Consider the following 25379-nt stretch of genomic DNA (forward strand, 5'->3'; position numbering starts at 1 on the left):
CCCCCCCCCCCCCCCCCCCCCCCCGTAAACTCAATCAGAGCAGGGACCTTGTCTGTGCAAGATCCCCTGTCCTCCGTATCTAGGAAACGTCTGACCTCCCAAGGTCTTCTGAGAAACCTGGTTCAGTGGTTCTTAAACTTTGCACTCCGTTAAACTTAAAAACTAGAGGATCTTCAAAAGCCTTTATGTAAGATGTAGATGTTTGCTTTTTAAGAAATTTACCTTGAGAGAAATATCTCAATTTTAAAAGTAACAGTAATAAACTCATTACAAGTTATTAGAGCGATGGTGCCGCATATAATGTAGCTTCTGGAAAACGCCCCTGTACACTCCTAAAGAGTGAGAAGAGGGAAATAGCTCCGAATGTTGGCATGCAAATAGTTCCGACCTGTTGGTCCCCTGAAAGGATGCCTAGAACTCAGGGGCCCACGCTCTGAGAACCTCTGATGTAGTTTAACCACCTCCTTTTATATGTACGAGTAACACCGCTATTATGTGACGGTGACAATTATGAAATCTGGGTTGTTCTATTGCTGGCCTGGGGTCATGTTCTTCTGTTCTCTCAAGCAAAGCAGACAACATCTTCATTTTTAAAAGATAAGAAAGTTGAGGCACCGATTGCCTTAGGAGATGACTGATTACCACCACCACCTAGTGGTGGACACCTGTAGTGTCGGGTTTGGGATTCCAAGCCTCCCATCTCTTCTTCTTGGGCCTCTCAGCCTCCCCTCGTGTCCTCATGCCAGGCCAAACTCAAGTAGTTGGGCAGAGGACAAGCATGCATACAAATGTAAAAATAGAAATATGGACACAGGGTCACATTTGGCTAGATGCTATGTGCGCTGCTTGTTGAGTGGAATATTCAGTGATGTGAGGGACAGAGATATCCCTGAGGACTGATGCCATGAGGAAAAGCCTCACGGAAGAGACTAGACTCCTCATGGGAGGCCCTCAAGCCCAGGATATGAGTGAAGAGGCACACCTGTCCAAGCTGTCAGGCAGAGCAGAGCAGCTGTACTGGTGGCGGATGTCAATCTCACCGCACTAAGTTGAAGAGCCAGATAAAATTCCTATGGACAAACCCAGATGAACATGTTCTGTTCATATTAAACGACCACACATCTGACTATAGGGATGGTTCTAAATGTGAGATATCTAATAAAGGAGGGAGGCCGGAACCAGACGAGGAGAAAATGCACTTCAAGTTGTTGGGAACTTGCCAGTTTGTAAGAGAAAAGGAGAGAAAGTCAGATGAAAGGATGAAAGCCTAGAGGATGCCTCCTCTTGTCACACTTCAACATCTCTGAAACTGGAAAGAACTTCCCCTACCTGCTCCAGCTGGATTGCTCTCTGCACTTAGAGAAAACTTACTCATCTTCGCTCTTTGCCAATATATATTCTAATACTTCCAGGAAATAACGGCACTTACTGTATTTCTTCCACTCTTTTGGCACTGGGGCACATAGCAAGGAAAAAGTGCTGCTACTGATGTTTATTGAATAATTTCAAGTTTTTAAAATTGACAGCTCATAAATTATAAAAATGTTAAAATAGTAAAATGTGTATGCAATAAAAAAAGCAAGTGTTGTTAATACTCTCAGAAGTTTCTACATATATACAAACAGACACATTAAAATCATTAAAAATTTTTTAAAAGATTTTACTTTTAAGTAATCTCTACACCCAAGGTGGGGCTCCAACTTACAACCCTGAGGTTAAGAGTCACAGGCTCTACTGACTGAGCCAGTCAGGTGCCCCTAAAAATTTTTAATTGCGATAAAATATACATAATGAAGTTTGCCACCATTTTCAGTGCAGAGTTCAGTAGTATTAAGTGTATTTATGTTGTTTTTGTTTTGTTTTGTTTTAAAGTGGGCTCCACACCCAGCATGGAGCCCAACACAGGGCTTGGACTCATGACCCTGAGATCAAGACTTAAGCTGAGATCAAGAGTCAGATGCCTAACTGACTAAGACACCCAGGTACCCCAGGACATTTACATTGTTATGCAAACACTTTCCAGAACTATTTCATTTTCCAAAACCAAAACTATACTTTCTATCTCCCCTTCTTTCCCGGCAACCATCACTCTTTGTTTCTGAGTTTGATTACCCTAGGTACCTCATATAAGTAGAATCATTCAGTATTTGTCTTTTTGTAACTGTTTTATTTCACTTTAGCACAGTGCCTTGGAGTTTCATCTGTGTTGCAGCATGCGTCAGAATTTCCTTCCTTTTTAAGGCCAAATAATACTGCACTGTGTGGATAGACCACACTTTGCTTATCCATTTATCTGTCAGTGGACATCAGGGTTGCTTGCACCTTTTGAATATTGTGAATAATGTCACTGTGAACTTGAGTATACAAATATCTCTTCATAATCTTGCTTTCACTTCTTTTGGGTATACACCCAGAAATGGGATTGCTGGCTCATATTATTTTTTTTAAAGATTTTATTTATTATTTATTTGACACACAGAGATCACAAGTAGGCGGAGAGGCAGGCAGAGAGAGAGAAAGGAGGAAACAGGCACCCCGTTGAGCAGAGAGCCTAATGTAGGGCTCGATCCCAGGATCCTGGGATCATGACCGGAGTCGAAGGCAGAGGCTTTAACCCACTGAGCCACCCAGGCGCCCCGCTGGCTCCTATTATATCAATGCATCTTCATATGAGTTTTTTTACACACATTATTCTCTAGCCTGCTTTTAAAAAAACGTTTTTTTTATAAGTAATCTCCACACCCAACATGGGGCTCAAACTCATGACCCTGAGATCAAGAGTTGGCTGCTCCACTGACTGAGCCAGCCAGATGCCCCTCCAGCCTGCTCTTTTTGTTTAATAGTATGAGTAGGACAGCTTTCTACAGAAGCCCTCCCTTATCCACATTATTGTTGATGCTGCAAGGTATTACACCACATACATTCCCTGTGATTTATTTCCCCGAGAATCCTTTGAGAGATGTTAAGCTGTTTCCAATGTATAACAAACAGTGCTGCATTAAACATCATTATAAGTATTTGCTTACACATGTGTGAGAGAATATTTGTAAAATAAATTTCTCAAATACCTAGGTCAAAAGTTATGTATTTTTCACTTTGATAGACCATGTCAAAAGACTTGTAAAGAGGCACACAGATTTTACACTCCCACAGAGAGGATGTCTGTGGCAAATTTCAAAAAGGTCCTTTTTTTTTTTTTAAAGCAGGTACAATTTCTCAGGAGGCCTCACACATTGGATATACAAGTTCTGAAGATGTTATCTTATTTCAATTCTCATACTCTGTTATTGTTTACTTTTAACATGCGAGGATCCTGTCTTCCTAGCTAGATAATAAGATATTAAAGGTTGAACACAATTTACTATAAACATCCTCACTTTCACAGATAGTTTGGTTCCACAGATTTGCCAGAACTTGATTTGTACATAGTATGAATGACAGTCTTGCTTTTTTAAAAAATATACATTCAATTCTTTATTTTTTATTAACATATAATGTATTATTTGTTTCAGGGGTACAGGTCTTTTTTTTTACTTTTTATTTTGAGTAGGCTCCACACCCATCATGGGGCTTGAACTCAAAACACTGAGATCAAGAGTCACATTCTCTACTGACTGTGCCAGCCAGGCACCCCAACAGACTGGCTTTTCATGTGGGTTGTTTTGTTTTGTTTTTTACTTCAAAATGGAAAGGTCTTAAGTCTTTTCTTCTTCTTTTTTATTTTTCTTGTGTAGCTTTCCCAAGTGAAATAACTGGAGTCACTCAATTCTAACATCAACCATAACTGCCACTAATATTTATATTTGAGCATGCACTACCATGAAACAATATTGTCCAAAAATGCTTGACATGTGTCATCTCATTCAGGGCTCACCATATGAGACAGGTGCTATTCCATCTGTATCTTATCAGGGAGAACTGAGGCTCAGTGAGGTTAACCGAGGTGGCCAACGTTACACACCTGGAAAGCAGCAGTTTTCCACAGAGAATTCCAGCCCATTTCTTTCCCCAGTCCACAGTTTCCATCCCTGCACCATATTGTCATGGCATATAACTTCCAGCTAATCCAATTTATCATCCATACATCGGTCAACCACACCTCTTCTCTTTCCCATGGAGCAGACATCTTCATTTGGGGTGGAGGGGGCGGTGATTAAAGTGATTAGAAGTTTCCTCATTTGTGGAAGATCCCCATTTGGGGGGGGTGTCATCTTTCAGAAAGTGGTTATTTTCAAATATTCTTATTGTTCCCAACTATAGATATACTTATGAAAGAAGAATGTTTCTTAGATAAAGATCATGACTTCCTTCAACTTTTAAATTTCACATGCACTTGAGAAGCACCAGAGAAGAATTCTACCTATTTTTACTAAGGCCAACTGGGAAACCCACATTTTAAAAAATGACGAGCATAATAGGGTTAACACTACTTTGAACTTTCATAAATGAGTCATCAAATTTTAGAACATGAAAGGGGCTTGACTCCAGTGAAAACTTTTTTTTTCTTAAAGATTTTGTTTATTTATTTGACAGACAGAGATCACAAGAGGCAAAGAGGCAGGCAGAGAGTGAGAGACAGGAGGAAGCAGGCTCCCCGCTGAGCAGCAAGCCCGACAAGACACGGGGCTCGTTCCCAGGACCTTGAGATCATGACCTGAGCATGAAGGCAGAGGCTTAACCCACTGAGCCACCCAGGTGCTCCTCCAGTGAAAACTCTTATTATAGAACAAACAAGATCTTTCTACACATGTCCACTTGGCCATGGAAACAGAGAGCATCCATAAAGATATAGAACATCCATATTCAGTTTTTACCCTGTGAAATAATGAACACAAAATTCATAAATTATAAAAAGAAAAAAGGAAGTTCAACTTCATACAATAGAGAGTGAACATATATAAAGCACTACCACCTAATAGATCCCACATGTTTCATAAATAGTTCAGGTAAATTCACCATTTCAAATCCACAATAAGCTAACAGGTACCAGGATTGTGGGGGGAGGGGAGGGTGGGAAAGTTGAAGAGAAGAGACAAGGTTTGCACCAACCTTTGAGGGAACTATGTTTTTTCATACTACTTGTCCTTTGATATAATCATCCATTAGGATGGACTGATGGTTTGGGATACTGTTACCTAGAACCAAAATTCTCATGATTTTATCAAGTGCAAAATCTGCTGGGGGTCGCACCTACCCCAATTTAGTGCCCAGGGTCCATCCACACACTCCCCTGGTGGCTGCAACTCACAGACACAGACATCCAAGAGCATACCTTCTTCTTCTTTTTACTGGTAATCCTAGATTTCCTGCTATTTTTCCAAATAGATCTGAAGGTATCAGAAGACATTTGAGGAGTGACCGTAATTTTTAAGACTGGGAGTTTACCTGAGAGGGGAAGAACATAGTAGTAAATCAGTAGGATATCTCACAACTCCATTTGATGGATTGGGTCTTAGCTTCTGAGAGGGGCATTCTCCCACATTCTTATTAACTGGGCAACTTTCCTCTCACCTAATACCTTTTGCTTATATCTTCTTGATGTGAGTGATCCATAACAATTTATTTCTATAATAACTTCTCATTCCAGCCCTTTCTTTCCCATTCCTAAATTCACATGTTTACCTAGATAATTGTAGTCGTCTTCCAACTGGTCTTCATAGCCTCAGACTTCCCCGCCCCCAAATCCATCCTGCAATCTACTTCCAGATTAATCATCTGAAAGTGAAACTCTTATCTTGTCATTCATCACCTCTAATACTTTATTGACTCTTCATCTTCACTGGACCTCTCTTGGTTTTACTTGTCCAGCTTGCATTTATTTTAGCTTCTTTCTGGAACAGAATCTTGAGTTTACTTTGGGGTTCCACTCCCCTGTGCTCCAGAGGTGGATGGGCACATAACCCGGATCTGGTGAATTAGTGGATTTACTCTCCCTGACACAGTGATTGGTTAACAGGTGTGTATGTGACTCATGATGGTCCTGTGAAATCAGGAGAAAGGCGCTTCCTTGAGATTAAACCAGCACAATGTAAATTTATGGCCTGTGCTGCCCAAAATGCCACTGTGTGGGAAGAACCTGCCTGAGGATAAAGTCAGCACAACCAGAACTTCCAGGAGAGGAAGGTAGGTAGCGTTACTTAAACCCCTAAATCCAGCTGGACCTGTAGCTAGAACCACCCCTGGACTTCTAGTTATATTATGGGTCAACAGTTTGGTGTGTGTGTACTAAGATCAGTTTGTGTTGGTCTCGTAGCACTTGAAACCAAGATTTCTCATTGATTTTCCAATACAATCCAGCAATATTATGATTTCTAGGAAATATATATTTGGATTATTCAGATTTCCCATATATATTTGGTCTTTGTCCAGGGTTCCTGGCTCCCACACCTTTGGAATTTCCTGACCAATAAGAGAAATGGGAGCATCTTTTGGTCTCTTAGGTGTGTGTGGGGGATGGGTAAAACAGGTGATGGGGTTTAGAGTATACTTACCACAATGAACACTGAGTAATGTACACTTGAAGCTAATAGAACACTCCATGTTAACTCCACTGGATTTTTTTAAAAAAGAAAACTTAAATATAATATTTGGTCCCTTGTTCTCAGTTCCTTAAAACGCCTTAGAGTGGTAAAGGTGAAATGGGTGCCTCGTAATTCATAACAAGCCCCTTTCCACCACACCTGAGTTTATGTTAATGAGGAGACTTTTGGACAGCACCTAAGGATGGGGCTGGTTGCCAGGGGAACCAACCATAGAGGGAATGTTAGAGCTTTCTCTAACCCTGATTCTCCGGGGAGGGGAAAGGGCCTGGAGGTTGAATCAATCACCACTGGCCAATGATTTAATCAACCATGCCTAAGTAATAAAGCCTCCATAAAAATCTGAAGGATGGGATTCTAAGAGCTTCCAGGTTGGGAAACCAGAATGCTTCCACGTGCCACCATGCTGGGCTCCAAACTCCATGAGGACAGTGCTGCTTTGTTCAAGACCTCACCCTCTGTATCTCTTCATCTGGCTATTGATTTGTATCCTTTATGATAACCCAGCAGTCATGAATAAACTGGTTTCCTGGGTCATATTAGCCGTTCTAGCCAATTAATCAAACCCAAGGAGGGGTTCATGAGAACCTCAGCTTTATGGTCAGTCAGTCAGAAGCCCAGGTAACAATATGGACTTGCTATTGACGTCCGACGTGGTGGAGGTAGGGAGGGGACAGTCTTGTGGGACTGAGCCCTTAACCTGTGGAATCTGATGCTAAGCTCCCGGTAGGTAGGGTCAGAATGGAGTTGAACTGTAGGCCACCCAGCTAGTATTTGGGAATTGCTTGGTGGTGTGTGGGAAACCTACTCCCACACATCAAAATTGGGATCAGAATAATAAGACTCAAATACCTAGCATGCCATTCAAAGAGCCTGTGTCAACCCATCCTTCTGTTATTTCCCATGGCACTTGCCCTTCTCCCCCTTCCTGTTTCTCATCTAGCCAGATGGCCAGGTCCTGCTTACAGGGCCCCAGAGGCCCCAGGCTGTAGTTTCTGGGGGTCAGGATACACCAGGAAGAAGCCAGAAGAGGGAAGGTAAGTAGGAAATATGGTGGAGAGGAAAAATAAGAACCTTAAAAATAGTACTGCATGTACTATAAATAAATATTTAAAAATAGTACTGCCTGACCCTCCAAAGGGTCAGTTGAAGTTGAAACATGAAAATGGTTGTAAGGATGTGGGGAAAAAATCAGGCTGGGCACAGTAAAGGGTAGCGGAGTGTAAGATGGATGAAAATGGGTAAGTGACCTGGAGGTATAAGACAATACAGCTCATAATTTCAGGACTTAGAAAGGGCCAGAAACTGTGTCACTGAGGACTTGGGTGGTACATATGTGCCTGGAAGATAAGCGCTATTTGGATGTTTTCCTCCGGTGAGCAGTACTTACTGGTACTTGGTGTGATCATTCTAGTCCATGGGTCATTCCTGTGGGTCATCACAAAAAAAGGTGTGGTTGTGGGGGGAACATTGCTCTGATACTTCAGGGTAGGGCCAGGCCATAATAAAATTTAAGGCAATAGTCTCCCAGGGCTGTGCCTAGATCGAGAAGCACTCATGTTTCCTGGGTCTAATTTTGCCCCACTGTCTTCCTTGATTCCTTATAGAGCAGAAGGTTATACAGATGCAGGTCTGCTAGGTGACTTGAGGGGCATGTGGAATGTCTAATAAAGACCCTGGGGTCTCACTTGGGCCACTTTGGAGGGGTCACTGGCTTCAAAGGCCTTTGACCAGGTCTGGTGTAGACCAGCTGACCTATTGATCATAATCTAAAGGAGCTTGAGCCAAAAACTTGTAGTTCCCTGACTAATACCTTTTCTGAACTTATTTTCTAACAGAGCTCAGATTTTTCTTAGGGTAGCAATGTGCCAAGCTAAAAATTAGGGATGGGTATGTGACGTGCTTCTGACCAGCTGGAAATAAGCACAAGTGTGCTGGGTGATTTCTGAGACTTCCTCATAGAGGTACCAGTACTTTCTCCTTGTCCCTTCCTTCTTCTGGTCTGGAATGAAGACGGGAGTCTCGCAGTGAAGCAGCCACCTACAGCTATGAGGATATAAACCATCTGCTAAGGCTGATGGTGGAGAAAGAGAAAGGCATGATGCCGGGATGGGTCTACACTGGCTCAGTCCTCTGCTAGCTGATGAAGCCACTATATCTGGTCCTGTTCCACGTAGCCAAATAGCACTTCTGAGGCAGAATTCAATAGCAAATAGGAAGAAATCGTAGTCAGGGAGAAAAACAAAGCTCAGAGTTGAAAAAAAGAAGACAGGTTCAAATGTAGAGGAAGACAGGAGTTTCAATAAGAAAACAAGGCCCAGGGGTGCCTGGGTGGCTCAGTGGGTTAAGCCGCTGCCTTCGGCTCAGGTCATGATCCCAGGTCCTGGGTTCGAGCCCCACATCGGGCTTTCTGCTCAGCAGGGAGCCTGCTTTCTCCTCTCTCTCTGCCTGCTTCTCTGCCTACTTGTGATTTCTCTCTGTCAAATAAATAAATAAAATCTTTAAAAAAAAAAAAAAAGAAAACAAGGCCCAAAGTCTTGACCACTGCGACAGGAGGGAGATGCTCAGGCTGTGAGGAGTGCTGGGGGCTGGAAACCACCTGACAGGGGGCCAGTAGTGCAGTATGGGGGCCAGCTGGAGGTCTCAGAGGAGTCATGCGACAGCCACACCCATAAAAGACAGTCATATTCCCTAACACCATACTTCTGGTCATCTTTTTCACTTCTTTATGAAACTCTAGCCATTCATAAATGTTCTATAGAGTGTGTGAGGCCTCCAACTCCTTAGTGGAAGCTAAGATGACTTAAGATAGTATTACATATTGGGCTCCCTGGGTGGCTCAGTTGGTTAAGCATCTGCCTTTAGCTCAGGTCATGACCTCAGGGTCCTGGGATCGAGCCCCAAGTCAGGCTCCACACTCAGTGGGGAGTCTGCTTGTCTCTCTGCCCCTACCCCACTAGTGCGTGCTTTCTCTCTCTCTCTCTCAAATAAATAAAATCTTTTTAAAAAGATGGTTTTAGATATTGACATGGAGTTACATAATAATAAATCACATGGTAAAAAGCTATCCAATTTTCAATTCTCTAAAAATATAAACAAAGCAATGCATACTTATAGCTAAAAAATTAAATAGGGCTAAAAAGTTTATAATGAAAAGCGACAGACCCTTGCCTTTCGCCTCAACATCCCCAGTTTTCTTTTCCAGAGACAACCACTTTTAACTCACTCATCCGTTTTTCATGAGATTTACTGCCTATTTCAAACAAAGTGTTTTATATTATTGGTATTTCCAGAAAAATTTTATTTTATTTACTTATTTTTAAGACTTTATTTATTTATTTGACAGAGAGAGAGAGACAGTGACAGAAGGAACACAGGAAGGGCGAGTGGGAGAGGGAGAAGCAGGCTTCCCGCAAAGCAGGGCTTGATCCCAGAACCCTGGGATCATGACCTGAGCCGAAGGCAGACAGTTAACAACTGAGCTACCCAGGAGCCCCTCCAGTAAAAATTTTATATATTAACTGCTATCACTTCCTCTCACCAAACCTCCTAATAGTGATATTTCACAATTTTTAGCTAAAGCAGTACTTGGTGTATTGACTGGTATGGTCATATACATTTTGTTCACAGTGTTTCCCTTTCTTATATAACTTTTTTAAAGATTATTTTTAAGTAATTACTTTATACCCAGCTTGAATGTATAACTCCAAGATCAGGAGTCACACACTGTACTGACTGAGCCAGCCAGGTGCCCCACTTACATGACTTTCTTCTGAGTTAATAATTGTCTTTTTCCTTTGCACTGTTTTCTGTGTACCTATTCTAAGAATTTCCCCCAATTTCTTTTCTTTGCCACACACCCATATTTCTTGCAAAATACTTAAGTATGCCCAATGCTCTATTCAGTTTTTACTGCAGTGTCCCTCCTTTCTGGAGTGTTCTATTTTCTGGCTCCAATTTGGACTCATTCTGACCCTCAACTGTCATCTGGGATTCCCTTTCCACTTTTCTGTATTGGTTCTCCTGATTTCAGGATTCTCCATTCTTCATCTTTGTGGTTTACTCTTATTTTGCTCACATGTGTTCTCTGGGAGCTTCCTAGGAAACAGGAGGCACACAGTTTGAGTTCTTGTGCACTAAAAACATCTTTACTTCATCCTCATACTTGGTTAGGAGTTGGAAATGTATAGAGTTCTCACACAGTTGTCATGTCAGCCCCCCATAGTTTCTAGCGTCCAGTCAGAAATCTGATGTACTTCTGAGTCCTAGTCCTTCGTATAGAATATACAGTATTTAGCTGTAAGTTGTTGGATTTTCCCCTTTGTTCCTAGTGTTCTAAATGCCATGGTGAAATAGCATTTATCATTCACTGTTGCTGGGCACTCAATGGGCTCTTTCAACATGCAGATTTATGTCTGTTGGTTCAGGGAAAGTTCCTGATGTATTTGACAATTATTTGACAATGGCCTCTCCCCGCTTTTCTCTGGTCTCTCTTTCTGAACTATGAGTTAAATGCTGGCATTCACAGACTGACCCTGTCTCATATAGTCTCACCAATTTTTCGTTCTACTTTTTAAAGACTTGCTTGACTTCATCTTTCACCATTGGTTTTGAAATTTTTATTTTGGCTATCATTTTTATTTGCCAAGAGCTTTTTCTTATTTTTCCAATTATTCTTTTTTCCTAGCATCCTGTTGTTTTACAGATGCATTCTCTTCTGTTTCCCTGAAGAAGTTGTAACTAATTTCTTTTCTTTCTTTTTTTAATTTTTTTAAATTTTCTGTATTGTCTCTGTATCTTCAGAGTTCTCTTTGTCTCTGTGTTTCAGGCTTGGTTTCCTATGTTGAAGACTTGCATGAAGTGTCTGGAGATTCTCAGGTTTTTGTTCACAGTCAATGGCTGATGGGAAGCTCCTCTGTCTGAGCAGAGCTTGCTTCCCTGCTGGGCAGCTTTGAATGAAGAGGGCATGGCCGGGGTCAGCATCTGTTGTTCCTTTCTCTGGGGCTATTCAGTTTATCAAAGAATACCCCAGAGGCACCTGGGTGGCTCAGTCAGTTAAGCATCTGACTCTTGATTTTGGCTCAGGTCATGATCTCAGGGTTGTGAGATCAAGTCCTGTGTCGGGCTCCGTGCTGGGCATGGAGCTGGCTTGAGATTATCTCTCCCTCTCTCTCTGCCCACCCCCCTCCATGCCTGCTCTCTTGTGCATGCTTCTCTCAAAGTAAATAAATTAATAAATAAAAAGAACACCACAGTCTTCTATATGGCTACAAGCCTCCAGAAGCAGGGCAGACAAAGGTGGCTCAGGCAATGGTAAAGGCTGAGTCCCAAGTGTTCAGTGTGTAGAATTTTCCCTAATCTTCCTCTTTTTAGCTTATTCCACCCTCAGTCTCTGCCATGCTGCCTGTCCTGGGTCTGCTGAAAGGCTCTGTTTAATTTTTCCAGAGACAACTCCCTAACTGGTCTTCCTTCTTTTACTCTCTTCTCAAATCTGTTTTCAACTTAGACCTGGAGTAATCCTGTTAAGATGTGGGTCAGATCTGGTCTCCTCTCAAAATTCTCCAATGCTTTTCCATCTCAATAAAGTTAAAAACCAAGGTCCTCATAATTGCCTAGAAAGGCCCCCTGCCCTCCATGCTTGCTTCTTGGAATTTGTTTGTCCTATGACCCTCCCATTCTTTCTCACTCCACTCCAGCCATACTGGCTTCCACACTGGCTTTAGAACACACTAGCTGGGGTGCCTGGGTGGCTCAGTGGGTTAAGCTTCTTCCATCGGCTCAGGTTATGATCTCAGGGTCCCGGGATCGAGCCCCGCATAGCGCTCTCTGCTCGGCAGGGAGCCTGCTTCCTCCTCTCTCTCTCTCTCTCTCTCTGCCTGCCTCTCCGCCTACTTGTGATCTCTCTCTGTCAAATAAATAAATAAAATCTTTATCAAAAAAATAAAACACATCAGCTGGTCTCCTGCCATAAACCTTTGCACCTGCTGCTCTGCTTACCTGGACTGCTCTTTTCCCAGGTATCTACGCGGCTTGCTCCCACACACCTTCCCGTCTTTACTCAAATGTTTCTTCTTAATACAGTCTTCTCTGGCTACCTCAACTAAACTCCCCATCCCCTGACATACATGCTTTATCTCCTTTGCTTGCTTTATTTTTTCCCTTAAGTATCATCCCCAAATGATATACAATAATATATATTTCACTTTTCTATATAGTTGGTTTACCATCTGTCATCCACTAGGAAGTCAGATCCATGAAAGCAGGGAGTCACTGCTCAACTCAAACAAGGCCTGGCATTTGTGGGGTGTCCCGATTGGGTGCTCTGGTTGGGTGGAGGCTGGCAACATGGATGGTGAAAGAATTCACCGAAGGTAGAATAAAAGAGATAAAAGCAGTGGACAGGACAGCAAAGGACTGTCTGCTATGAGGTGGTGGTGAGAGGCCACAGTTACAGGGCAGAGTAAGGAGGCAAGGAACTACGGAATTGTCCCTTTATTTAAATTTTAGGACCTGTGCCTGTTTGTAATTGGTCAGTTAGGGCCTATGGCTATTTCAAGCCAGGTCATTTAATGAGCCTGTTTGCATTTGACTCAGTGATCGCTGCAGGCCCCCTTTGCCTTGTTCTACAGCATTTAATAAATTAATGTTGAAATAAATAAATAAAAATGGATAAATGAATTGATCCTGAAGTCTTCTGTTGGTTTTTTCTTTTAAATTAGTAAAAAAGCAACCCTATAAAATGTAAACAGCAGTTTTTCCCTCTGCTAAACTTTTTTTTTTTTTTAATTGGTAACAAGTGAGGTTGCTGGGTGCTTGGGTGGCTCCGTCAGTTAAGTGTCTGCCTTTGGCTGAGGTCATGATCTTAGGGTCCTGGGATCGAGCCCCTCATTGGGCTCCCTGCTCAGCAGAGAACCTGCTTCTCCCTCTCCACCACACTCGTGCCCTCTCTTGCTACCTCTGTTGCTATTTCTTTTTCTCTCAGATAAATAAATAAAATCTTAAAAAACAAAACAAAACAAAAAACAAGTGAGGTTGCTGATATTTCTGAGAAAGCTTTCATTATGTGTGTGTGTTCCATCATTAAAGGTAGTTCATTAAGAATTCCTTGGTAGACAAATAAATGTCTTTGGGCTGTTAATTTGGATTTCATGAAAGAAATAGAATCAGGATTAGAAATTAGCTTGTTAACTTGCAAACTGTAAGAACACATAAGCAATCAAAAGAAGAACATTAGTTCTATAATCACTGATATTACTAATTGCTTTTAATGTTTAAAAGGATGCCATTAAGGCTAAATGGCAAGAGATTTCCCTGTAGAATCCAATCAGCTAACCCCATTTTGAGGAGTCTTTCTTGGTGTTCAAACTAATGATCTTAAGTGCTCCATCAGAAACATGCCATAATTATTTTGGTTCAAAATGTGGATGCATTCAAGCTACTCATGAAATATACTACCATATTTGGGGGGAAAGGCTTTCTTGAACTATACATTGTTTTTTAATGCTTTTTAAATGAGAAGCTGTATTTTCAGGTGGGTATTTCATAATCATCTTCCCCAGTCACAAAAATTGAACCATTTACTAAGCAAGCCCCAAATAAGTACTTGATGAGAACCATTTTCCGTCAAATCAGCTGAGACTGTCCATCATTAGCACTCACTACAGTAATGACCGAAGATTGCCTGCAGCCGTTAATAAAGTCTTCCACCACAGGGTATGGTGAGAAAGTGACCACAGTGCTCAGGAAAACCAAATGAAATCACTAACCTGCTTTCAGCCTATTGAGCTTAAAGTCTAATTTAAATTCATTTTAGAGCAGTAATTCCATTGCATTTGAATTCAACTCAAGTGGACTAGAAGTATATGTTCTGTTTCTCCAAAATAAAGGGATAGTTCAAAAATCTTGGGATCGTTTGGTTGGCTGTGAAGAAATGATGATGCAGTGGTTTTAGTTTAAAAATGGCAACACAGTAGACAGTAATGTTATAATTCTTCTTTTTAAAACTGCCAGTGTTAGGAGGCGCCTGGGTGGCTCAGTGGGTTAAAGCCTCTGCCTTCGGCTCAGGTCATGATCCCAGGGTCCTGGAGTAGAGCCCCGAGTCAGGCTCTCTGCTCAGCAGGGAGCCTGCCTTCCTCTCTCTGCCTGCCTCTCTGCTTACTTGTGATCTCCGTCTGTCAAATAAATAAAATCTTAAAAAAAAAAAAAAAACCTGCCAGTGTTAGAAAAAAAAAATGCAATCTAAAACTATACCATGTCTCTAAGGTCATTTTATCAAAGATATGATAAAGACCAATCCAATGCTTTTACTACTTAATTCTCTCTATGTAACTTGCCAGATAATGACAAAATTTCTTCCCTGCCTTTTTAAAAATTCACATTCAATTAATTAACATATAATATATTACTGGTTTCAAGGGTACGGGTCTGTGATTTATCAGTCTTATATAAGTCTCTCCCCCATTTGTTTATTTATTTATTTATGATTTTATTTATTTATTTGACACAGAGAGAGAGAGATCACAGGTAGGCAGAGAGAGGGGGGGAAGCAGGCTCCCTGCTGAGCAGAGAACCCAATGCGGGGCTCCATCCCAGGACCCTGAAAGACCATGACCTCAGCTGAAGGCAGAGGCTCAACCCACTGAGCTTTATTGGAAATGCCACCTTCCTCATCTTCTCTCTATCAGCAATGAGAATGGCTATCGTTAATTCTGGTCATGCATATTAATGAAAGCAGGAGGGCAGGGTTAGCCCATGTTAAATAAATAAGTCATTCCATATGTGATTCTCTCATTTTCAAAGGATTACATGGTCATAAGGGACCGTTCATACTCTCCTGATGTCAATCACAATTAAGCAATCTTTGACGGTCCAGCAAGCGAGTCAGAATCTTGTAAGGATGTTGCTTGAGTTTTCCAATTGCTGTCTGGAAAAATATCTGCAGGTTGGGTTGTGGGGGAGAATAGAGAATAGGAGAGGGTCCCTCAGATAATATTGCTTACAGCAACCCGCCCTTAATCTGTGTTTTCTCTTTCCACAGCTCCTGTTACCCATGGTCAGGAAGCAGATGGTCTTCCTTCTGCGGAATCATCAGAAGGTCAGTAGTAGCATAACACCGTGGTGTCATTCCCCTCCCTTCATCTCCTCATGCAGGTTTTGTCATTGTTCATCATCACAAGAAGAAGAGCGAGTACGGTGCAGTAAGATATTTTGAGAGAGAGACCACATTCACCAATTTTTATTATAGTATACTGTCATAAGTATTCTAGACTACTATTTATTATTGTTAATCTCTTACCGTGCGCATTTATAAGTTAAACTCTCATAAGTATGCTTGTATAGGAAAAAAAAAAGCCACAGTATATGTAGGGTTTGGTCCTATCTGCAGTTTCAGGCATCCAGTGGGGATCTTGGAACATATCCCCCATGCATAAGGGGAGACTACTGGGCTTAGGTCAAAGACAACCTATGACATCAGAAAAGTTCTTGAACTCTGTACAAATCATGGAGCAAATGGACATAAGGGTAGGTGGCTTATGACAGTGCTCCTGGTCATCACATAGCTCAGGCCAGTTATTTGATGAAAAAAGTAGAGGAAGCTGTGAGCAATATAGCATTTAGGGGTGAGTAGACGTGGACAAGTGGAAGGGAACACAAACCACACTCTACCTGTCTTTCTGGCTCTCAGTGCTTCAAGTATGTCAGCAGCAGCCATCTCTCCCAGGACATTGTTTCTGAGGTCAATTTCCCGTAAGTGAGCAGAGTATATGATCAGGCTGGCCAAAGAAAATGACAAATCAAAGTGGCATTTTGCCAAGCACAGTTACTCAAAGAAACTTAGTCCACTTACTTTGGAGTCTGATCTCTTTTCTTAGGTCCTCAACACTCTCCTTGACGCCCCCTTCCAATGATGATACACTGACCCAATTTGAAACTGAATGCAGGCTTTTCCAATTTAATCTCTCTAGTTTGGACACCTCTCTTAAGTCAATTGGTGGGATAAAGACTTTAAGTTGCCTTACAGCTTCCATTCATTTATTTATTCAGAAGATATGGTGTGGTATTGTGCAGGGCTTCCCACTCTTTGTGGATTTTGCACACCAGTAAAATGTCAAAAAGCTTGGGGGGGACTGGCCTGACAACTTTTAGTACATCAAACAAATAACAGTTCTCACCTAGCAACACTTAAAAGAACAAATATTTTTACACAAAATTAGAAAGGGCATAGTCTCAGAATAAAGGATAGCTTTTAAAACTAAGTAAGCTTAGCTTTATGAAAAATGAACCCTCCATCTATCTTTTTTTCCTAATCTCTTTGAGGATTATTGAAAATTCCTTCATGCTCTAGCACCAGCCTGCCTACTGGTCTTAGAGAATTTTTGGCATCATGAGGAGACATGGAATCAGGGTGAAGGCCTGGGCTCCTGGTCAGCTTCTACCTCCTGTCAACCTTGTAATCATGGGCAGGCCATGTGCCCTCTTGGGTCCCATCTTCCTCATCTGTAATATTGGGCCACAAACTGGCCCTTTTACAGATTTCATAAGGTTGTGGTAAAAACAGAATGAAACAATTCTTATGAAAGTATCTTGCAAAGTGCAGTACCAGTGATATTATTATATTGAGTGCACACTTACTAAATGCATATGACCTACCATTGCAGAGATTAAAGGAATTTAACACATTGCCTCTGCTCTAAAAGAAATCATCATATGACTTTCAATAAAACAATTTTGAGTTTACCATGCGCTGGGAATGTGAAATTTCAGTTAAGATCAGTAGTAAATACAAGGTCATTCTCCCTGTACACGCTGTCTATTGATTCAGCAGCTAGCATTCAAGGGTGGGGCTCAATGGTTCTGCCAGACTCTCCCTCTCAAAGGTCTTGCGCCCAAGGAAATAGCCTGTCTAATCAGAACTTGCCTAGCTTCGGCTTCCTGAACTGTCTGCCTGTGTCCTATTCCTTCAGATAAGATGGGTGAAAGTAGGAATGCTTCAGGAGGAAGCAGGGGTTCTAGAAGGAGAAGGGAGAGTGTTGAAGAACAACTGCACAACTCAACAATTCTACATCTGATTTCGGAGGCCATGGATTTAATCACTAGACCACACAGCCTCACATGAGCTAAGGTTTGATGGAGCATTCTTTGTGCATCAGATGTGATCAGGGTCACCCACATGTGTAAGCACTTGTGCCCAGCACCAAGGGGGCCTCCAACGGTGTGAGTGGGGCTGAAATCTGCCAAGCTCTGTTTGCCAAGTTCTGGGACCTGAAGCATAGACTAGAAAGGGTTACCTCCTCTGACTCAATGGCCAGAGGTGGTGCCTCTTTTAATTTGTCTAGCTGGATGGGCTCTTTTTCTAATTTGTATAAAGGTGCTAGCTGGAGCCCTCTGCACTGTATATAGCACGTTACACACCTGATCTAATTTAACCCTATAACACTGTTTTGATTATTATCCCCATTTTTGCAAATGAGGAAACTGAGTTAAGAGAAGTTACTGTAAAAATATATATAGGTTAAAAATAAAAGGACAGAAACAGATATACCATGCTGATGTTAATCCAAAGAAAGTTCAAGTAGCTATATTAATATTCATCAAAGTATATTTCAGAGAAGGGAATATTACCAGAGAGAAGAGAAAAATATTACTGGCGATTTCATAATGATAGTAAGGGTCAATTCTTCAAGTGATTTAATCTTAAATGTTTTGCACCTAACAACAGATCTTACAAATATATGAAGCAGGGGTGCCTGGGTGGGTTAGCCTGTTAAGCATCTGCCTTCAGCTCAGGTCATGGTCCCGGGGTCCTAGGATCGAGCCGTGTTGGCCCCGCTGCTCAGCAGGGACTCTGCTTCTGCTTCTCCCTCTCCCTCTGTGTCCACTTGCTCTCTCTCTCAAATAAATTAATAAAATCTTTTAAAAAAAGGCAAATCACTTTAAAAAAAAATATATATATATATACAGCAAGGGACACCCAGGTAGCTCAGTCGGTTGAGCATCCGATCTTGATTTTGGTTCAGGTCATGATCTAGGGGTCCTGGGATCGAACCCCACACTGGGTTCCACACTCAGGGAGTCTGCTTGAGATTCTCTCTATCCCTCTTCCCCTCCCCCCACTCTCTTTCTGTCTAAAAAATAAATAAAATAAATCTTTTAAAAAAATACATGAAGCAAAACTGATTAAACTGCAAGGAGATACAAAGTCACAATTATCCCTCTTTCAATAATTGATAGAGCAAGTAAACAGAAAATTTGTAAAGATATAGAAAACTATAACAATGCTGCCAACCAATTGGACCTAACTGACATTTCTTAACATTCTATCCAAATATAGCAGAATATACATTCTTCAAGTGCACGTTGAACATTGACCAAGATGATCATAATCTGGTCCATAAAACAAGTATATTCTCTAATCACAGCATAATTTCATTAGAAATCAACCACAGAAAAATGTGTGAAAAATTTACAAATATGTGTAAACTAAATAGCACTCTTCTAAATAACCCATAGGTCAAAGAAATCAAAAGGGAAATTAGAAAATAGTTTGAATTGAATAACAATAAAAATACAACATATCATGGGACATCTAGGTGGCTCAGTAGGTTAAGCAGCTGTCTTCAGGTCATGATCCCAGGGTCCTGGGATGGAGTCCTGAATCCAGCTCCTTGCTCAGCAGGGAGCCTGCTTCTCCCTCTGCCTCCTGCTCCCCCTGCTTGTGCTCTCTTTTTCTCTGACAAATAAATAAATGAAATCTTTAAAAAACAGACAACATATCAAAATTCGCAGGATGCAATGAAAAAGTGCTTAGTGTTACTATAACCATTTACATTAGAAAAACAAAAAGTTAAAATCAATAACTAAGCTTCTACCTTAATAAACTAGAAAGAGAAGAGCATATTAAACCCAAGGTAAACAGAATAAAGGAAACAATAAAAATAAGGGTATAAATCAGTGAAATAGAAAAAATTAAAACATTAGAGGTAACCAAAAGCAAGTTCTTTGAGAGGATCAATAAAATTAATAAAATTCTAATCATATTGATTGGGGAAAAAGAGAGAAAACAAATTATTAATATTAAGCACAAAAGAGGAGACATCACTACAGAGCCTCCAGATAGGAAAAGGATGAGAAGGAAATATTATGAACAACTCTAAGACAATAAATTTGAAAACTTAGCCAAAATGAACAAATTGTTTGAAAGATATAAACTACCAAAGCTTAACACCCCCCTCCCAAAATAACCAGAATAGACTTCTATCTATTAAAGAAAGTGAATTTGTAGTTAAAAAATCTTCCCATAAAGAAAACTCCAGATCCAGGTGTCTTCGCTGGTGAATTCTACTGAATATTTAAAGGTAAAATAATACCAATTCTACACAAGTTCTTTCATAAAATAGAAAAGTAGGAACACTTCCTAACTCATTCTGTAAGGCCAAAATCACCTCGATCCCAATACCAAAGGAAAACATTACAAGAAAAGAAAAGTAGGGACAAATATCCCTGATGAACACAGATGTGAAAACCCTTAACAAAATGTTAGCAATATACTAAAAGGATAATATAGCAGCAGCGTATTAAATCTAGCAATATATTAAAAGGGTAACAAAATGAAGTTTAGTAATAGAACTATTAGAAAAATAGCAGCCAAGCTATCCAAGTTGGAAATTCCCAACTTTCCGAAACAAATATATTAGAAAAAGAATCTTTTTCTTCTAAAATAATAAATAGCCATCGATCAAGCTCTCAACTCTTGAATCTGAGCTATATTCTGTTGCCCTTGATTGCCCTGAGGTGCTCTCAGTATTGATGTCTAAGATGGAAAACCTGGAGCCCTCTACAGAGTAAGCTTTCCTACAGAGCTGCAAATGCTTACTTGTGGTTTGGCCCACTGGGTGTGGGATTCAGGAGAGCTGGACAAAGAGATGTCCAAGGTTGCAGCATAAATATGGCAAGGAAACATTTTGTTTTCCAGCAGCTTTTGAGAAAAGCTCTGTCTTTCTGCCCAAGTAGCTTGAGACAACTTTGTGATCAAGAACTAAACAGTGTTGACTCTTGAGTGGATTGCCTTTCTTCCTTAGGTCACATAGCTGACTTCACGGAAGAAAAATCTGGAGGTCATAACTCCTGCCTTTCCTCAGTTGCCAGCTTCATTAAATGGGGCTTCTAGTGAGGTCTTTGGAGTCCCTCTGTGGCTCATGTACAACTGTGTGCCATGCCATTTTTATGATCTCAAGCCTTCCCTTAAGATCATGTACCAAGATCACAGTGGGTCACTGCTTCCCTCTCGAAGCTAAAAACCTCACTTGGCACTGTTATTAAACTGCAGTTAAGTCATTTTCCCTATGATTCAACCCAAGCACCTAGTTTCAGAAGGCGAACAAATAAAACCTCTTTTCTACTCACCATGTTAAAATTTGAGTGAATTCCAACAAGCCATTTTCTCCTTCTTTTCCTCTTCTGTCTAGGCCATTATCTGCCAGATACAACTTCACTAACCAAGGACCAGCTTCAGTCAAATCTTTAATTTTTTTCTTGATTCCTATAAGAAAATAATAGTTTTTATTATTTTTAGACAATAGCTCCCCCATTTACCACCACTTAAGTTAGTTTTATTTTTTAAGATTGTACTTCTTTGACTTGTGTGAGTAGATGCATTTGGCAATAAAGTGAAGGAGATACATGCAATCTAAGGAGTCCTTTAAAAAAATACTTTAGGGCACCTGGGTGGCTCAGTGGGTTGAGCCACTGCCTTCGGCTCGGGTCATGATCTCAGGGTCCTGGGATCGAGTCCCGCATCAGGCTCTCTGCTAGGCAGGGAGTCTGCTTCTCTCTCTCTCTCTGTCTGCCAGATAAATAAATAAAATCTTTAAAAAAATTTAAAAATTAAAAAATTAAAAAATACTTTATTCTTTATAATAGCAAGTCCCAAATTGCTCTGTATGAAAGGAAATCTCACTTAAGATTTAGATTGTTGCCTTTGCTTTGGCTAAAGAGGAAAACAAATGTCTTTAGAAATTTCACGATAGAAGATAAATGAGCTATCCACCAAACCTGGGGAAGTGATAGTCCTTATCCAGGGATTCCGCTCTTTAAAAGAGTCTGTGAAGTTGCCACATTTTTTGAGCTCTGGAAGGGCAAATTTTAAAGACAAAGAACCAGCTTGCCTTTGTAGATGTCCCTACCGAGGTCAGTGGTCCTGGAGTCTGCTCACCCCCATTGGTCTATTTAGCTTTCATAAAGTTCAGTGTCAGTGCTGTAGCATGGCATATGTACACATTTCATTTCCACCAGCTCAAGTTTAGGAGTTTGGCAAAGAAAAAGACAGGAAGGGGATGGAGAAGGAGAAACAACCATGGACATAATGGCCAGCTCATCCACTCAGTAGGTGTGAGATGACAGATATGAATCTGGTCCCAAAGCCAGATGGCTTCCCAAAGGCCTCCAAGTATTCAAAGTTATATGCTTTGTAGGCAATATAACCCCGTAAACCCTAGCTGACAACTTCATCCGGGGCGTAACTGACAAACAATGATCTGTTCCAAAGCTTCCAAAAAATTGCACGGGACTTAGAAACCATATCCCTAAATGTTTGTGTGGGCAATTTAAGGGATTGTGAAGAATCACTGAGCTATATTCTAATTTTGCCTAAATAGGCTGACTTGGGAACCTAATCCCAAGGGGTGGACAGAACTTTTTTGTACTTGAATTCATTCAGCATTCAACATATCTGTCTGAGCTCTGTTCTATGCCAGGCACTGTCCTAGGTGCTGGGAACCCAACAGGGAACAGAAGAAACAAAACTGTCCTTCTGAAGCAGACATGAAGTGAAAGCTAACGAGCGTGTAGGAAGAGCAAGAAGAGAGAAGTCAATGGTAACTAATGATGTAAGTTTTCAAGTCATGGAAGAGAGCTGACTTTTTAGGGAAAGGTGATAAATCTAGACTTTGGGCTATTCTAGTTTGCCAGTTTTTTGTTTTTTGTTTTTTAAGTATGCTTTAAAAAGAGATTCAACTGGTGTTTTTGGTTACAAATCTAATCTGTTGGATGGTTGAATAAAATAGACAGGACTTATTTTCCCTTTTTTTTTTTTAAAAAAGATTATTTATTTATTTGACAGAAAGAGAGAGAGAGAACACAAGCGAGGGGAGCAGAAGAGGGAGAAGGGAGCTTCCTGCTGAGCAGGGAGCCCAATGTGGGGCTCAGTCCCAGAACTCTGGGATCATGACCTGAGCCGAAGGCAGACGCTTAACTGACTGAGCCAGCCAGGTGCCCCATGGGCTTATTTTCCTTCAAAACACATTAGGAGGGATGAAAACTAGCCCATCATTTAGTTTCACTGGGAATAAACCTAACTTGTCCAAATGTATTTGTCCTTACATCCAGGCATGGGAATGATGGCAAATGACAGCTGTTATGAATAATTTGACAGTGCTAATAGATTAGAACAGTATCTGGCACATTATGGGTATTTAATGACTGTTGAACAAATGAATGAATCCGTGAATAACTGAGTACAGAATTTTGTGGAAACTTTTATCTCACTGTTCATTGTTTTTCCATATACAGTGTACCTAACAATGCCTTGAGACCATTCATGAACACAAATAGAATGTCTTTTCTATCTGTAAAATCTCATTACAATATAAATGCCTTTGAAAAGTTACTGCTCAGAATGATTAATGATGTGGATAGTGATTGCACATGGCACTCGTTTCCTTTTGCCCCCCTTTCTGCCAGAAAGCAAAGGTGATGGAACATGAGGCCAGTGGGGCCAAGGCCAAAGGCCAAATTCCTGGGCAGTGGCCAAGGTGTGCAAGGAGGACATGGTTTTTGCCAGTTTACCTCTGCCACCAACTTAGCCCACACGGCACAAACACGTGCCATTAGAGACAAAGGGAGCTTGCGGGTCTGTGATTGACCTGGTACCACTTGCATCCCCATGGGGAGAAACCACCCAAATCTTCCCCCAGCTGGTGGTAAGTAAGGTTGCAATGTCATCTCTGCCCACGAAAAATAACCAGCTTGGAAAGTGCAAGTCCAAACCATCCTGCAGAATTCAGCGAGTCACAGCGCCCTGCTGGGCACTAGGAAGACTGATGCTGCTTAGTACAGGGACTTCCTGCTTTAGACCTTCAGCCAAAATTCAAACAGAACCAAATTATTTTCTCTGAATGGAAAACAAATTTCTCAGAGTAAGGGTGAGTCCATGCTCAGGCCCTGGTAATACTTGACCCACCCCCAGCTGTATACACCAACCTATTTCTACCTAATCTTCACATTTCTTCAAAACAAAAACAAGCTCACTGAAAATGCCTACTGTTTTTTTCTTTTAAGAGACAGGGAGAGAGACAGGGGGAGGAGCAGAGAGAAGCTTAAGTGGTCTCCACACCCAGAGCAGAGCCCCCCCCGGGGCCCAGCCTGGCAATCTATCTCACAACCCTGAGATCAGGACCTGAGCCCAAATCAAGAGGCCTACACTTAACTGACTGAGCCACCCAGGCACCCCAACAGTGACTACTTTCACTTACCTGCTTCTGTCTCCAAGAACTTAGTGGTGGCCTAGCAACACCAGTTGTGCCTGAGAGGCAAGATGGTGTAGAGAAAGCAGAATCTCTGGGTGTAAAACTTCTCTCTAAAAAATGCCGTTTGGCTCCCCAGAAAGTCACTGAACTTCTCTGAACCCAAATTTCCACAGTGCTGTAATAGAGATCATAAGACTCCTTTCCTAGATGCACTACGAAGATCCACCAGGAAGTGCAGTGAAATAATGGTTGTGGAGGAACTTAGTACACAATAAATATCATTTTCTGTCTTCAGCTTCATGTCTGGATATTGTAAGTCACTGAAACACTGGAATGAGAGCATGCTGGGGAAGAACCTGCTTGTGTAAGCTATCTCCCCTTCCACTACTGCCTCCCAAGGATCGGATACACGTTTCTGACAACTGTACACCTCCCGCAGAAGCCACTCCACAGATCCATGTGGACTCGCCCAACCTTGTGTTTCTTCCCATTTTCTCTTTGGTTCATTGCCAAGATCCACCAACGGTCCCTAACTTCAGGATCTTTCTTGCTACCCTCACTGAACTGGCTATCCGGACCCATCAAATTTCCCCCCTTAAATATAGCCGGATCTGGACTATCTTTCTATCACTGTCCTCTGCATTCTGCCTTTTCTCTTCTCTTATCTGAGCTACTGTAGTAGCCTCCACACGGGTCTCCCATCACCCAGATGTCCCTCTTGCTAAGACACATTCTGCAATGCTGTCCAAGGTTCTTTTCAAAAATCCCATTCTCATCATGTCACTGTCTTGCTTCAGAGGAATCGTGGCTCCCACTTTGTGCACAGGTGAAAGCCTAACTCAACAACATTCATGGGTTTGGGTCATGTGGGTCCCCTGGCCTTTTCGGGTACACCTCTGCCTCTCTCCCAGCGACCACTCTGCAGTGAATGTCAAACTCCCCCCACACTGAACACTCTGGGCACTTGCAGTCCCCGAGCCTTTGCTCATGTGGTCCCCTTTGCCTAGAATGCCCTCCCTTTCTCAGCTGAGGAACCTCTTCTCAGTCCTTCCAGAGAGAGCTCTATATCCTGTGTGGGCCAGCACTCAAAATTCGAGTGTAAATTTTTGTGGAACCAGAGGTTCCCCTGGGGAGGTTCCTCCTCTTTTCCCTCATTTTCTGGCCTGTCCTGGGATCACAGAACAGATGGGAATCACACATTCTGTTGGACATCAGCTTATTTTGCTTAAGGACTACTCAAATGTTCACCTGCGGTAGGACCCTCTTAATAAGGCCGATTTTTTAAAAATCTTTATCAGGGTGCCTGGGTGGCTCAGTC

General features: G+C 41.6%; 1 protein-coding gene across 5 annotated transcripts in view; it reads right to left on the reverse strand.

Annotated features, from left to right (window-relative positions):
- Positions 1-4680: 4680 nt before the first annotated feature.
- Positions 4681-25379, reverse strand: part of LOC111151928 — a 44995-nt gene continuing 24296 nt past the window's right edge. For 2 of the 5 annotated variants that reach the window (XR_002640890.1, XR_002640889.1), the window contains 4 exons: positions 20943-21078; positions 16206-16312; positions 5050-5385; positions 4790-4815 (listed from right to left, as the gene is read on the reverse strand). Coding sequence is in view for 3 of the 5 variants with exons in the window: in XM_022510154.1 (XP_022365862.1) it covers positions 5103-5135; positions 5273-5385; positions 16206-16312; positions 20943-21078 (389 nt within the window). In the remaining 2 variants the exon portion in view is untranslated. Of the gene's footprint in view, positions 5386-16205; positions 16313-20942; positions 21079-25379 lie in introns of all 5 variants that reach the window. The other 3 variants (XM_022510163.1, XM_022510154.1, XM_022510172.1) reach the window with 3 other exon arrangements.

The sequence above is a fragment of the Enhydra lutris genome, unplaced genomic scaffold (assembly GCF_002288905.1).
Source record: "Enhydra lutris kenyoni isolate GAN:26980312 unplaced genomic scaffold, ASM228890v2 scaffoldscaffold2, whole genome shotgun sequence".
Taxonomy (NCBI): domain Eukaryota; kingdom Metazoa; phylum Chordata; class Mammalia; order Carnivora; family Mustelidae; genus Enhydra; species Enhydra lutris.